This window comes from Suillus clintonianus, assembly GCF_016758775.1.
Source record: "Suillus clintonianus strain FC179 chromosome Unknown DEU56scaffold_93, whole genome shotgun sequence".
Taxonomy (NCBI): Eukaryota; Fungi; Basidiomycota; class Agaricomycetes; order Boletales; family Suillaceae; genus Suillus; species Suillus clintonianus.
In genome coordinates this window covers 114,355-127,122 of record NW_024539317.1, presented here as the reverse complement: position 1 = coordinate 127,122, position 12,768 = coordinate 114,355, and the positions used below count along the sequence as shown (strand labels likewise).

General features: G+C 49.6%; 5 protein-coding genes across 5 annotated transcripts; 2 read left to right on the top strand and 3 right to left on the bottom strand.

The window, feature by feature from the left end:
- Positions 1-570: 570 nt before the first annotated feature.
- DEU56DRAFT_916832 (uncharacterized protein) lies at positions 571-3,642 on the bottom strand (the record flags this gene model as incomplete). Its single annotated transcript, XM_041357912.1, has 6 exons — positions 571-2,133; positions 2,184-2,399; positions 2,454-3,077; positions 3,126-3,184; positions 3,241-3,483; positions 3,546-3,642. The coding sequence occupies 6 exons, from the start codon at positions 3,640-3,642 to the stop codon at positions 571-573; spliced, it is 2,802 nt and encodes a 933-aa protein (XP_041204277.1).
- Positions 3,643-4,471: 829 nt separating this feature from the next.
- Positions 4,472-5,682, top strand: DEU56DRAFT_589387 (uncharacterized protein). The gene is made up of 2 exons (XM_041346956.1): positions 4,472-4,824; positions 4,875-5,682. Exons 1-2 carry the CDS (start codon positions 4,530-4,532, stop codon positions 5,513-5,515), a joined length of 936 nt encoding a protein of 311 aa, XP_041204276.1. The 5' UTR covers positions 4,472-4,529; the 3' UTR covers positions 5,516-5,682.
- Positions 5,683-7,426: 1,744 nt separating this feature from the next.
- DEU56DRAFT_589368 (uncharacterized protein) lies at positions 7,427-10,520 on the top strand. The gene is made up of 6 exons (XM_041346955.1): positions 7,427-7,797; positions 7,846-8,070; positions 8,130-8,713; positions 8,767-8,988; positions 9,042-9,671; positions 9,722-10,520. Exons 1-6 carry the CDS (start codon positions 7,655-7,657, stop codon positions 10,345-10,347), a joined length of 2,430 nt encoding a protein of 809 aa, XP_041204275.1. The 5' UTR covers positions 7,427-7,654; the 3' UTR covers positions 10,348-10,520.
- Positions 10,521-11,597: 1,077 nt separating this feature from the next.
- DEU56DRAFT_826463 (uncharacterized protein) lies at positions 11,598-12,147 on the bottom strand. Its single transcript, XM_041354338.1, has one exon. It carries the CDS (start codon positions 11,999-12,001, stop codon positions 11,762-11,764), a length of 240 nt encoding a protein of 79 aa, XP_041204274.1. The 5' UTR covers positions 12,002-12,147; the 3' UTR covers positions 11,598-11,761.
- Positions 12,148-12,671, bottom strand: DEU56DRAFT_983439 (uncharacterized protein). Its single transcript, XM_041359949.1, has 3 exons — positions 12,452-12,671; positions 12,325-12,402; positions 12,148-12,270 (listed from the first exon to the last, which is right to left on the bottom strand). The coding sequence occupies exons 1-3, from the start codon at positions 12,485-12,487 to the stop codon at positions 12,205-12,207; spliced, it is 180 nt and encodes a 59-aa protein (XP_041204273.1). The 5' UTR covers positions 12,488-12,671; the 3' UTR covers positions 12,148-12,204.
- Positions 12,672-12,768: the final 97 nt, after the last annotated feature.

Below are 12,768 nucleotides of genomic sequence, written 5' to 3'. Positions count from 1 at the left end.
AAGACGCACATATCGGTGAGCCATACAAGCTTTTGGCAGAATTTTGTAGCTATCACTACTTACTGCGAAAAAACATTCAGTGCAATATACGTTCTGAAGAATCATTACCGCCTGTCATTCTGCTGTATGTTCTCCCCGTCACACGAGCTTCTTGGAATTCTCCAGGATGGAGTATACTTTCAAGTGCCATGATTGCCAATCGTTGACCCGCCTTCGACCGACCAGACTCCCAAATTAGCACTGTACATGTTTCTTTTTGGTCTCCCTAGCATTGTATGTCGTGCATTCTCTTACGCCTGCGTGACACCCAATGTCTTGTACTACCCGACAGAATTCAGTGCGTTTCCATACGAATTTCCAGTATTTTCGCTCACTTGCATTCCTGGCGGGGACAGACCCGACATATGGGCCGGAAATTCGAGAAACCAAGTGTCCTCATGGGATCCGATCTCTTGCCGAAATCACGAAGTTCCTATTTAACACAAGAAAATAGCTGCTAGCTTGCTAGACTCAACAGTACAAAAACCGTACTATACAACAAACAATTGTACCAACTTGATGAACTTACCTCTAACCCACAAAGCACCTCGCAATCACCGCGAAGTTCGAAAACTTCTGTCCAACCAGCAAACCATTTCCCTTTCTCTCACCATACTCCAAAGGCTTCCTCAGCAGCACACGCAACAAATTCGGTTGCCCATCTAGATGATACCTCAGATACGCCACAACAACCGCAGTCGCCCATATATTTCCATCGGCCTGAAAATCTTCCGCCCTTCCCGGCATCTCCACGCCTACAAGCGCCGCCAGTTCAGGTGACGGTGTGAACGAGCCGTCGTAGCGCTGCAGCAAGATGAGAGTGTATATGTCCTTGGGCACGAGTAGTGAGCGAGAGCCGGACGTGTGTGGTTGCGGTCGTACTGCACGTCCTGTGACTCGGAGTGGTATCCTCAGACGTGCGTTACGGCTTGGATCGAAGGCTAGCGATCGGATGCGCTGGATTGGATCTTCCGCAGGCCGTAGGGGAATGGCCGACCAAGAATTGGTCCATCGAGAGTAAGTGGAAGAGCCATCCAATGAACTCAGTGTAGAGAACGAATCTGTGCTCGAGTTATCCTTATCGTGACGGAACGGACGTGTACTCTGACTCGATGGCGAGCTCGAACGAGGTTGTGTAGTGGGATAGTATGTGTCAGGAAGCAGCCTTTGGTGCGTCAGGGCAGCACCTGAGGAGAAGATGCTGAACACTGCACAAACCACCTCAGACAAGTTGGCCAATGCCGTTTGCACGGTGGTCATATCTGTTCCCAGAGCGTACTCCTCAGAAGCGTCACTCGTGACGCTAGGTGGGGATGCGTAGTAACGTTGCCGCAGAGACATTTCCTGTGATGTTGATCGGCGCAGCCCACTCCTCGCTGCCTCACGTCGGGACTCTACGGCAAAAAAAGACGTATGCTGGCTCACAAGCTGGTATTCAAGCCCCAAGCGGACAATCGCCGCTTTTCGAACCTCCTCGTTCGAAGCAGGTGTCATATGTGTCGGAAGAGGTGCTCTACCCTTTGCCAGGTGCTTAATGAGTTGTCCCGCAGCCAGAGTGTGGAGGAGTGGTATGGACTGTCGTTCATCCTTGAACCTCGCCGTGACGGGTACCACGAGCTCGAGAACCTCAGCCACACCTTCAACCTTGGCACGCAACCTGACTTCACGAGGAATCGACCTAGAAGTGATGATTGCAAAGACGCTGAGGGGCACACCAGGGCATACCCTCGTGATACTGTGCGGAACCTGCTGCGTCTGAGGTGGCGGCTTCAGCTGCACGACGCCGGGTGGAAGCAGGTGATTGTGATTCGAGTGTGAGGCTCGCGGTGGGTTGCCCGAACCGTGCCAATCGACCACGATACTCTCGATTACACGCGTCCTACCAGCATTCAGAAGCCTTGCACATTTCTCTATCATGTCCTCGGCTTGGACTACAAATAAACATTCACCCCCACCCTCGCGAGCCAGACGCTCGCATATGGCCGATGAGACATGTTCACCGATCCCGAGGGTAAATATCCTCAACGGCGTGTTTGGCCTGCAGCTTTTGACAGCCGTTGAGGCGATCTCGAATGGATCGAGGTACGTGGAGGACTGTCTCGTTATCAGTTCGAGTAGAGCCTCAGCCGACATCTGAGACGTACATTCTTGGCTCTGGACAAAACTTGTTTGACAACTCTACGACAGCGCGCAAACATGCCTTTTCGCTGATGGGAGTTCATTTCAACATGTATGTCTCCACCAGTAAGGACGAACATAGCAGTCGGGCGATCGCGATTGCGTGATGCTACAGCAAGCTGCAGGGCCTGCGCGATTTTTGTTCCGCCATGGTTGGCTTGCATGGCTTTTATATGCGAGATCTGCACAAGTCACTCAACAGCTGGTTGCTTTAGACGGTGACAGAAGATGATTACCCCATCCTGCATTGTCGCTTCGTTGAACGACACACTCGTCTCCCACATACTATCAACCTCGCCTGCGAAGCTGAAAATATTGAAAGTCGTATTTGAGTCTGGCAATAGGTGAAGGAGCATTTCCAGTGTGCGCTTAGCTGTCTCCAGCGAGGCTCCCCTCATGCTCGAACTGCGATCGATAATGAAAATGTACTCTTGCGAAGCGACGCGAGGCATCTCGAACTTCGGTACGGATGAGAGCCGCATGGCAATTGTATCATCACGCTGGGGATTGACTTCGGCGAAACACCGCGGCTCGCCGAGTCCAAGAGCGTGCACCGTCAACTCGAAGTCTCGATCTAGGAATGTCGTAGATAACCGGGTTGCAGTCATCCGTCGGTCAGAGTCTGTTCTGTCGGTGCACGTTTTGTGTCGCTGGAGAGAAATCTGGTGAGAAGGGCTGCGTATATCCTGTATCGCATCGCTAGTTCGAATGTCCACAGTGATTTGAACACGTTTCATTTCATTAGTTGTGGACGCGTCGAGCACGGCTGCTGGTGTTTCGCCGCATCGTTCAGCAATGGCCATTGGAAGTCGCAGATAGATATGATCTTGTCGTCCCTCATCAAAAAGATCCATTACAAACTGTTCGCTCATCAGACAGTATTCGTAACGAATTGAAAGTGCACTCACTGTCAATCTTGCTGTAAGTTTCTGCCGGGCAGGAATCGAGCCAACTGAAATCGTGAATACTGGATCAAGTTCAAGTCAGGGTTCGTCCAGGATCATCGTAATGTATTCGTCATACTGTTATCCGTTACCCATTCTACAAGTCTCTCGGTATTTCCAGCATACACTGCACCGCAGAGAGATTTTGCGGCTTCCGACTTCTCCTTTACAACACCGGTTATAACTTTGCGCCCGCCAGCATGTTCGAGCTCAAAAGCGCAAGTCGCAGCGCCCGCCGGGAGAGGGAACACGTACGTGGCCCTGCTTGTAGGGCTCTCTGATTTATTCTCGAAAACCTGAGAGAGTATGACTCTCGCAGAGACTACAAGGTAAGAAGCGTACTGATTAACGGTGAATTTGGATCAAGTTCCGAGTCCCACTCACCGTCGACCATCCATACTCTGACATCGACCTCTTGAAGTGACAACTGTAGAAGACGTTGGTCCAGTGAGCGATATACGATGCCTGCATATCTGTCCATAGTTGTACGGTGACGAAATAACGTGGAGATATCGCCAATCCATCCTTGGACGTCTTGTATTTAAATTTTGACACCCAGAACAACAGGTTTTTTCAGAAGTCATTTCACATTCTAGATGCGTGAACATGACTCCGAGTCGAGGTAATGAGACATGCGCCGACTAGTAATGTTGTGTCCAAGTTCCTTCGATGACATGCCAGATCAAAGAGCTTCTTCCAGGCAAGGAAATCTGAGTGCTTGATGAAGCGGGCCCTGCATCGTGTAGCCACCGAAGTCAGGGGAATCTCGCCATGCCGCAAGAAATGTACATCATCGGCTGTTTTTGGAGCGCTTCGGAAGGTTCGCAGGGAGCCCATATGACGATCAGTTAAAGATGTGCGCATGATGGTGGACCGGTCATGATATTGATAGCTAAGTGCTCGATATCAGGTGCAGTGAGTAACTTGGCCGGTGCAATCCTAAACATTACTTCTATCTGTATCAAGCATCTTTTGTAGATATTATCCGTCTAAATCGCTACGATACAATAGCACACATACCGTGACAGTGGCAAGTAAATGATACCACGGTGCTGCAATTTTGCTTGTAATGATGTAACGATTGAAGGCGATTCACGTCTCCTGTCTAAATCGTGTGTAGGAGGACATTAGAATACCACCAGGAGAGAACTGCGCAGACTGAGTCATTTCCGAGTCAAAGCGTTCTTTCTGTTACCTGTAGTGGTGACTAGACCACGGCGCAAACTCGTCGGACCTTTCCCCTAGTAGGGGATAGTCCCGAAATTAATATTCTTGGGGTCACGTGCGCGTATTGATGGCCCAGGCCCTGGAGCGCGTCGTGACTTGTCGGATAGGTTTCCTCCTTCTTCCTTTCAACAGCGCCGAGCCATGTACTCCATTCGAGAAAAAGAAAAAGATTCAGAGGTACTACGAGAAGCGCAGGGTTCGCTTGGACAAGAATGCCATGACATCGCCGAACAACCTCCTCTGGCAAGATGGCAGCCTGAGCTGCTATGGCACTACACATTCACGAGTTCAACATCCGACTTCCGAGAAGTGCTCGGCGTGCCAGAACCCACCAAGGGCAGTCGCGTACTCTACATTCTCGTATCCCGCAAGCTCAAGCCCATTACGGAGCTACACGGCGAAGAGCTTTTCGACGTGTGGCGTCAGTGTATCTTGTGTACGTATTTTCATCGCATTTACGAGGCTCTTCGTTGACACAGCATGCAGGCCATGTTACCCTGTGGAAGGAAGGGGTCTATCACCGGGACGTCAGCCCTGCAAACATGAAGTGGTACCGGAAAGACGGGAAGCGGATAGGCATTTCAAACGACTACGATTTCTCCTCGTTGGCGGATGACCTAGGTCCTCGGGGCAACGAACGCACGGGCACCGTGCCTTTCATGGCAATCGACTTTCTCACCGAAGAGGGTCAACGCGGCGAAGTGAAACATCTGTATCGCCATGATCTGGAGTCATTTATGTGGGTTTTCATCTGGGTTTGCTTGCGATACAGGGAGGCAGTCCTTTTGCCAACGGGATCGCGCCCTTTTGATAACTGGGCGACTATAAACGCTGTTGCATGTGGCAAGGAGAAGCATCATTTCCTAAGCAATTTGAAAGATCGCTACCTCTGGGGTGTTGATAAATATATGGGGCATTTCGTTGTGAAATGCGTCATTATGCTTCAACAAAATGACCAGCATCGAGTTTCTCGCTGCATTGAACTACTGGCCGAGCGAATCTTGAACCAAGGGGCAACCGAGCAGTCTAACGACGAGGAGCCGGAGGATATCGATGGTTTCCTGCAGATGTTTACAACCATGCCGAGCTGGGTAAAGCTCACTGAGCTCAGCAACCCTTCACAGTGATTTCTGTACTCCTACATACGGTTTTCTGCATATCGACACTTGTAACTTTCAGTTGTTTATAGCATCGACGATTTGGGCACCAGATGATCTAGGACCAACAGAAAGAACATGACTTATGGATACAGGCTGCCGCTGTGTAAGTATGGTAGGAATATCTCATGCAAGAACTACTCTTGAAACTTGAAGGGCTGTTTTTGGGTGCGTTATCACTTGTGGGACCTTGTACTGCAGCGCGAGATGATTGCCTGGCGCGTTAACTCACGCTTTACCCCCACAGTCAATTTCCAGCTCTCTGAACCATGCATGTGCAGAAACACGACTCTTCCTCGGTCACGGTTGTTGAGCCTACGCCTCTCTTGACCTCCTTCAAGTTTCTCCTTTAAGCACCACGATCAGGGCTACCTGAACCCATATGCCATATCCAACGCACCAGATGAGTTCCGCGCTCAGCTCTACGCCGAGAAACATGACCAGTTGGTTCCCTATCCCTCTCGCCGAATGCGCTTCCCCCTCCACGGTTATGACTTGCTGGACCATCCCGAGTACCACGATTCGGCGTTGCAACTACCTCCAGTTCCATACATGTGTGCGCATCTTAACTTATCCGTGTCTCATGATGCTGACTCCAGTGTCGATGATGCCATATCAGTCATTGAACATGTAGGTAACGACAAGCGAGCTTAGAATTGATGCTTGAAAAGCCCCGCTCAATTAATTTCTTACGTTGCATACAACACCTTCTTCAGCAAGCTTATCGAGGACAAGGGCGTCAGCACCACGCTGGAGGAATTCATATTCTGTAAGAAGAACAACTTTGTAGAGGGACGAGGTGTGTGTGTGACCAGCCGGTGATATCGGCGCCCTTCATTACTAGTAGGATATGGTGCGAGAGATTTGGCATCCCAGGCACGGTTGTTGAAGGTGAACGGCACGACGCATCTTCGTAAACATATCACTGACAGGCATCTCAGGGTCTCGCATCACCTAACGTGCACACTGCACGAGCTTGAGTTTTTCTGTCGCGTCTTTTTGAGCGTAGTGGCACGACTGCAGTGTAGGCAACAACTCGGCTTGCCTTACTTTCCCGGAATATAAAGACATTTATTGCACCATTCTCAGTCCGAGCAACCGAAAAACAAACATGCACCCTCAATTCTTGCCAAGACCATGCAAGATTCGAAATTCGCACCGAAGGAATTCAAGAAGCACTTTAAATTTTGGACGGTCTGATGAGTCCGAGTACGATGATACTATATGGCGCTACGCTGAACAGTGGACGATCGGTCTGTCACAGCCAGGCGAAATCGAACGTAAGATAGAACCAGGAAGAATGTATGTGGACCTGCACTCTCATCAGTACAAACATCACTTAGCCAATGACTGCAGTTCGATTTTGCTTATCGAATTCATCAAATGTAAGTCCGACATCACACAGGATACAAATCAATGTCCATTAACAGCTTAGGTGAATCCTGATTACACCGTGACAGCGCAGGGATCAAAAAGGGGTAACGATCGTGTGTAGGAGGATAAAAGAATACAAGGAGACAACTACGCAAACTGAGGCATGCATTTGTGTTCTGTTCTTTCTGTGGACTGTGGCACGAACGTCGGACTCCCTTCCCATCTGGGACCATAGATCCCGAAATCAAGATTCTTGGAAGGACTTCTGTTTGATTATGGGTGACATGGACTTCCTAGGGGCTCGGAGTAAGCATCATGATAAGATGCGTACAAAACGAGATTTATGTGTTAGATAGCGTAGTACTAGTCATTATTTTTTTCGTCCTATCAAGCTCTGACTACGAGAGACTATGTTTGATTTAGTAGGAATCAATTATGGGCAGACGTCGGGCAGAAGCTCAAATGAGTCAAAAAGGTCACGTGCCCGTGTTGGGAACGCGTCGTCGGAGTTGAAGCAAAGTGCATTTGCAACAGTGGCCCTGGTCCACAACTTGAACCGGCCAGCCCATCAGATTGATCGATGACGGTCCACCACGGTTGCGCCACATTCGCCGACCAGATATAAGGGAAGCAGGAAGCGGTCGTTCTTTCTTGTCCTCCTACTTTTCCCCACTTCACCAGCTGATATAGTACTGCTCACAACGCTCAGTCAGCGCAACAACAACGCCTAGCGTCATGTCCCCTGCCAGTGATGCGGGTGCATCGTCCACTCCGCTACGCCCAAATTCACAAGTTCATGATTCTGGCCAACTGAAATCTACCCCAAGCAGCCGCGGGGCTGCCACCATCAGCGAGAACATCGGCCTGGTCGGTGTGACGTGAGCATCTTTCTTATTTTATTGAGTAGCATCTAACATGTCATCAAGTGTTAGGAAACTCAGCCCGTGGATTGAACGGGACGTCGAGCAGACTAAGGAGTGCCCTGTAGATTTTATGCTACAAGCCCTCCTGCAGCGCGGTTCTTGCGCTCCCGATACCATACAGCCTAAGCTCCTGGATCAATGCCTCGAGGCAGTTCTTCCGGTTTGCAATGGAACTGTGTCCACTGCACTGGGAAATTCTTCGGAAATCGCGACAATCTTAAATGACTAGTGAGTGCTTCCTCTGAGTTCGCATGATCAGGTGTTTTGATGCTTACAACAACTATAAGCGGAAAGCCAGGAGTCGAAGACAATTTCTACAGCCCTTTCATAAAACTCACTAACATCGCGCTCGCTTGTCTTGCAGAGACCAAAGTCGACGGAATGTGTGATGCTGACCCCGATGTGGACATGATCTGTCAGAAGAACGATATGCCCATGCAACAAACCCATCAGACCCGGAAATCAACGCGGAAGCCCGACCTCGTCATGCTTCCTTTAAACAGCGCATGCGCTCCCTTCGAGACAAATAACAAGGACACTGCGAAGGGCGGCAAGAAGGACACAAAGAAGCGCGACAAGAAGGACGCTGAGAAGGGCGGTGAGAAGGACGCCAAGACGCGCGACGAGAAGCGCAAGGCTCACATGGACAAGAATGCCATGGAATCGCCGAAAAACCTCCCCTGGAAAGATATTCTCGCTTGCATCGAGGTCAAGAGAGACGAGAGAAAGAGAAAGGTCCAAATGACGGTGCCCAATGAGCATGTCGTGAAAGATTATGCGCCTACAACGCCAGAATATTTGTCAGTGAATCATCCCAAGGTTGAAGGCGCTTCGCAGACCCCGGCAACACAATCACTGTCCGTCGCCGCATGTATGTGATTGTATTCCGAATTTCGAGATCAAACTAAATCAGCCAAGCTGCAGTTCCACCTTCTGGTTCTACTACTGCGCGGCCTTCCAAGGGCAAGTCCAAGAAGCGCCCGTCCGAGGATACTTTGGAATCCGCCACGCGAAAAAAAAACAAGACAAACAGGAACGACGACCCGGATGCCGAAGTAGATGTGACCGTCCAGATGGGTCTCTACGCCGCCGAAATGTTTGCGGCCAATCTTGGAGTCAATCATATGCTGAATTTTATCGTCGTCGGTGGGTTCGTTCGTCTGTCGGGATAGGTCACGCGCTTACCACCGCTTTTTCAGACGATATCATCCGGATCTGGTATTATGATCGGCAAGGAATCATTCAATGCTCAGGCATCAACTTTCTTCAAGATCTCCCGCGATTCATGGTGTTGTTGTATGCTCTACAACGATTCACGCTCGGGGATTGGGGCCGAAACCAGGCCTTCCTGCCATCTGAGGAGAAACAGTGTCACGAACTCCACATCAAGGATGAAAATCTTGGAACGGTGGATCTGCAGCTTCAGACCAGCGACCCAGCAAGAGTTAGGCACTATGGGCTACAAGGACGCGCCACCAATGTGGTCCCTGTCACTAGCGACACGCTCGCGAAGAAACACCCGCACATCCCGAAAGATGAGATGGTAGCCAAGATCTTTTGGGGAGAGGCAAGTCGCACTAGCGAGCCGGAAATCTTGAAAAAGGTCAAGGAGATCGCTGAGGTGAACCCCGACGTAAAAGACCATATTCCTGAGTTGCTCTGGCACTACACGTTCACGAATCCGACATCGGCCATTCGAGAAGCGCTCGACATGCAAGAACCCAAGAAGGGCAGTCGCGTGCTCTACATTATCGTATTCCGCAAGCTTAAGCACATTACGGAACTACACGGCATTAAGTTTTTTGATGTGTGGCAGCAGTGTATCAAGTGTACGTATTCTCATTACAGCTATGAGGCTCTTCGTTGACACAGCATGCAGGCCATGTTGCTCTGTGGAAGGGAGGGGTGTATCACCGGGATGTCAGCCCTGGAAACCTGATGTGGTACGAGAAAGACGGGAAGCTCATAGGCGTTTTGAATGACTACGATCTGTCCTCGTTGGCGAGCGACCTAGGCCCTCGGGGCAACGAACGCACGGGCACAGTGCCCTTTATGGCACTCGAACTTCTCAAGGAAAAGGGTCAACGCGGCGAAGTCAAACATCTGTATCGCCACGATCTGGAGTCGTTTGTGTGGGTTTTCATCTGGGTTTGCTCCCGTTACAAGGAGGGAGTCCTGTTGAAAACAGAATCGCGCCCTTTGGATCAATGGGCGACTCTGGACGCTGTGGAATGTGGCTTGAAGAAGCTCGATTTGATAACCTACCCGGAAGAATACTACCCCTCAGGTATTGATACAGATATGGGGGATTTCTTTCTGGATTGTACCGATGAGCTTTATGTACACAATGGGGATCGTCGAGCTGCTCGCCGCATCCACCTAACGCAGCGAAGGGTAACCAAGCAATCCAACGATGAGGACCCGAAGGACGTTAGTTTTCTAGACAAGTTTACAACCATGCAAAGCTGGCTCAAGCTCACTGAGCGCAGCAACCCTTCACAGTGATTTCTGTATCCTACACACGGTGTTCTGTGTATCGACACTTGTAGCTTTTAGTTGTTTATAGCATCAACAATTTGGGGGCCAGATTATCTAGGACGAACAGAAGGAACATTACCTATGAATACAGGCCACTGCTAACTATTTGCCAGTGGTGGCAGCGATCTCAGACTCCCCGCTGCACAGCTGTCTCTGGCACTTTGTCGAAGTTAATGGTCTTTATTTGTAGTCCAAGTGACAAGTTACAATTATGTAAATGATCCCGCCAAATGCATGTATTCGGTTCCAAGGAGACGATATATATGCGGCGTGATTCCTTACTTGATGCAGAGTGGTGACAATCATGAGGCATAATTTTTATACTGTGTATCTGAAGTCAGGCGCTCGATCTCCCTACTCCCGTTATTCCTGGACTGAGTGTTTCACTTTCTCTCCCTATTCCACCGCGAGACGTTCGACAGCGTCGTGTTGCTCGTTTATCCTCTTGTAAATGAAGACGACGGTTGGTAACACGGACAATCCAACCCCGATGAACGTCAGCTCTAATCGCATTCAGTAAACAGAGAGGCGGTGTGAGCCATGTGAACAAAGTTGAACTTACGCCAAATAATATACCTCAGTGAGTCTTGTTGGTCCATAGATGGCGGATACTAGCACCACTGAAGTTTCCAATGCCGATATGAAGAACCATGCCGACTCCTCAAAGGGTCACCAATGTCGAAGTTGGAGCTCATCATTAGTGACAGTGGCATGTTGGGACAACGTGAGAGAATCTTGTCTAGTTGGTGCATCGAGGCCGAGAGGGAAGAAATCTGGCGGCGGCATACATAGGTGGCATTTGCATGGACAGACGGATGGAAAGCAAGTAAATACGTTGGATCGTGGGGTCGACATGAGAAGAAAAAATCTTAGAGAAGGGACAATGTATCCCGGAGGCGAGTATGAAAACACGATAGCCAGTGCTGCCAGCACCCATCAAAGCGCTGAGCTCTGTTGAGCATTGTTAGAGCTAATCGCAGAAGTCAGTTTGTGCCTGGAGGTGGCGCCAGGGTGACTTACGGAGGTATATAGAAGGTCGTGTTGGTGGTGGTGGGCAGTGAGAGACTGCTGCATTACTAGTAGATAATTAGTATGTGCAATTTTCGAGGTCTTGTGTGATGTCTGTAAACCTCCGGCGTGTCAGTGTTCGGACTTTGTTGCAGGAGGTGTTGAGGAACCGCAGGGTACATGAAACTCATTAGTGCGAAGATTTGGACGATGGGAGAACGACAAGAATGGATTAAGTACTCATGTACATATGTTTTAATTTTGAATCCTGACGAATTTTGGATTTTGCGCTAGCTTTTGCGGATATCTGGACTCAAAGTGTTGAGGTCAAGGCGACTCGATCTGACTCAAGACGATTGGATTTTAACCAAACCTAGGATCCCCCAGCCATTCTCCATACCTCCATACCGCCCTTGCCTCCGATGCCCACCACATCCTCAACCCAATCCACCGCAAGCACCTTCACCTCATCCCATGCCCTGAAACCGGTCACAGCACCTTTCGTGCCCCGCGGGTTCCATAGCAGTGCAACGCCATCATAGCCGCCAGTCACCACCTGCTGCTTCCCACTTTCAGATGTGGCGATGCAGGATGGAGTCACGGGGTGCATCATGATGCCTGTAGAGGACGAGACTTGAGAGGGATGAAACGCGGAGGTCGAAGATAGATACGGTGAGGTCCGTGGACGCAGCAAGGATGACGTTCCCGTTAGGTGTCTCAGCAAGATCGAGCATAGGCAGGTAGTATATATTGTAGTCGGTCCTCGATAGAAAAGAGTCGTCACCTCCCGCTATAGAGGTTTGGCCTCGGGTTTCCCTAGCAGTCCGCAGAATTTTGCGAATAGTCGAAGAGACGTAGGTGACCGTCATATGATGGAAATGCCTATGTTGATATATCATGAACATACTGGTGTGTTCGGCATGATATCGAAGATACCCAATCCTCATGTGGAAGCTCAGACATGCGCTGAGGAGGCAAAACACTCTCAAAGTATTCGATTTCCAAGGTATCTTCCTGCCATAACGTCAGTCTCTCTCTCAAATAACTTGGTCACTTCGCTCACCTCTGCAACACCCTTCTCTGCGCGCCACGTTGGCATGTTAATGCTTGAATTATTGATGTAGGAGCGCTTCTTTAGCTTCTCGCGGGAGCAAAGTCTACACTGTGGATAGTGATTCCAGTGAAAATCATTAGCCAAAATCAGCACCAAACGTAATTAAAAGCATAGCACAATGAGCTGAAAACGAAGTGCTGAAAGTTCCGAATTTTACTCTGAAATTACAGTTGAAAATCAGCTGAAATTGTGCTGCAGTCGTGCCAAAAGAAATGTTGCCCTGAAGTCAGATCACATGATGAATTTAACGTATTATATTTCGCATC